General features: G+C 38.6%; 1 protein-coding gene across 1 annotated transcript in view; it reads left to right on the top strand.

Moving 5' to 3' along the window:
- LOC106815385 overlaps nt 1–870 on the top strand; it is a 3,978-nt gene extending 3,108 nt beyond the window's left edge. Inside the window, exon 4 of the mRNA XM_014819839.1 lies at nt 476–870. Coding sequence (XP_014675325.1) covers nt 476–680 — 205 coding nt within the window. The 3' untranslated portion in view covers nt 681–870. The remainder of the gene's footprint in view (nt 1–475) is intronic.
- Nucleotides 871–1,072: the final 202 nt, after the last annotated feature.

Genomic DNA, 1,072 nt, shown 5'->3' with positions numbered 1-1,072 from the left:
GATGCGGGTAAGTGAGTGAGTGAGTGAGTGAGTGAGTGAGTGAGTGAGTGAGTGAGTGAGTGAGTGAGTGAGTGAGTAAGTGAGTGAGTGAGTGAGTGAGTGAGTGAGTGAGTAAGTGAGTGAGTGAGTGAGTGAGTGAGTGAGTGAGTGAGTGAGTGAGTGAGTGAGTGAGTGAGTGAGTGTGTGAGTGAGTAAGTGGGTGAGCGAGTAAGTGGGTGAGCGAGTAGTTACATTTTTGCTGAAACTGTATATTTTTGTAATTATTTTCTAGGTAAGGCGATGATTATCCTACGTTTGTAAGACATATTTATCCTTAAATGTTATGCTTTTAAATTGCCCACGTGATGCCGTGTCATATATAATATTTGATAATATGGGAGAAACTATATATTTATTGATATGTAATGACATCATTGTGTAACTGTGTAACATGTATATCTGTATCTGAACCTGTATACCTATTTTTCGTTTGCAGTCCAATTCCTGACGAATATGTCTATTGCCAACCAAAAAAGAAGGTTGTTGCTGCGTGCATTGATGAGGAAGACGGACCAGCTTACTGTTGTGACGATTGGCGTATTCGTAAAGTCATCTTCAAAAAAGCCATGTGTATGTTGACTATGTTCCATAAGTGTAGTTTTAGAAGTGCACTACGAAAACTGTATCGTAGCCCGAAATGAGGTATTCCGCGTAAATTAAGTAGTGTTGACGTTTTAAAAACTTGCACAGACAGGCATATAGCCAGAGACACACGCATGTGCATTCACGCTCACGTGTATGGCAGGCGAGGTGGGACACAAATGTTATTCAGTGACAGTCACTTATTCGAATTAATGTCTATCATATATTCCATTTAGTGACAGTCATTAAATCAACCAATCAGATACAACTTATTTTTTCTCAGCCAATCATAGGCATGGAATTATTGACAAACACTAAATGATTTAATGATAGACACTAAATGATTGAATGTAAGACACTAAATAATTTAGTGACAGTCACTAAATACCATTTGTGCCCCCTCCCTTGCCTGCCATTTAATGACAGTCAATAAATCAACCAATCAGATACA

The sequence above is a fragment of the Priapulus caudatus genome, unplaced genomic scaffold (genome assembly GCF_000485595.1).
Source record: "Priapulus caudatus unplaced genomic scaffold, Priapulus_caudatus-5.0.1 Scaffold1103, whole genome shotgun sequence".
Lineage (NCBI taxonomy): Eukaryota > Metazoa > Priapulida > Priapulimorpha > Priapulimorphida > Priapulidae > Priapulus > Priapulus caudatus.
Note: the sequence above shows the minus strand (reverse complement) of the source record. Positions and strands in the feature narration are given on the sequence as shown.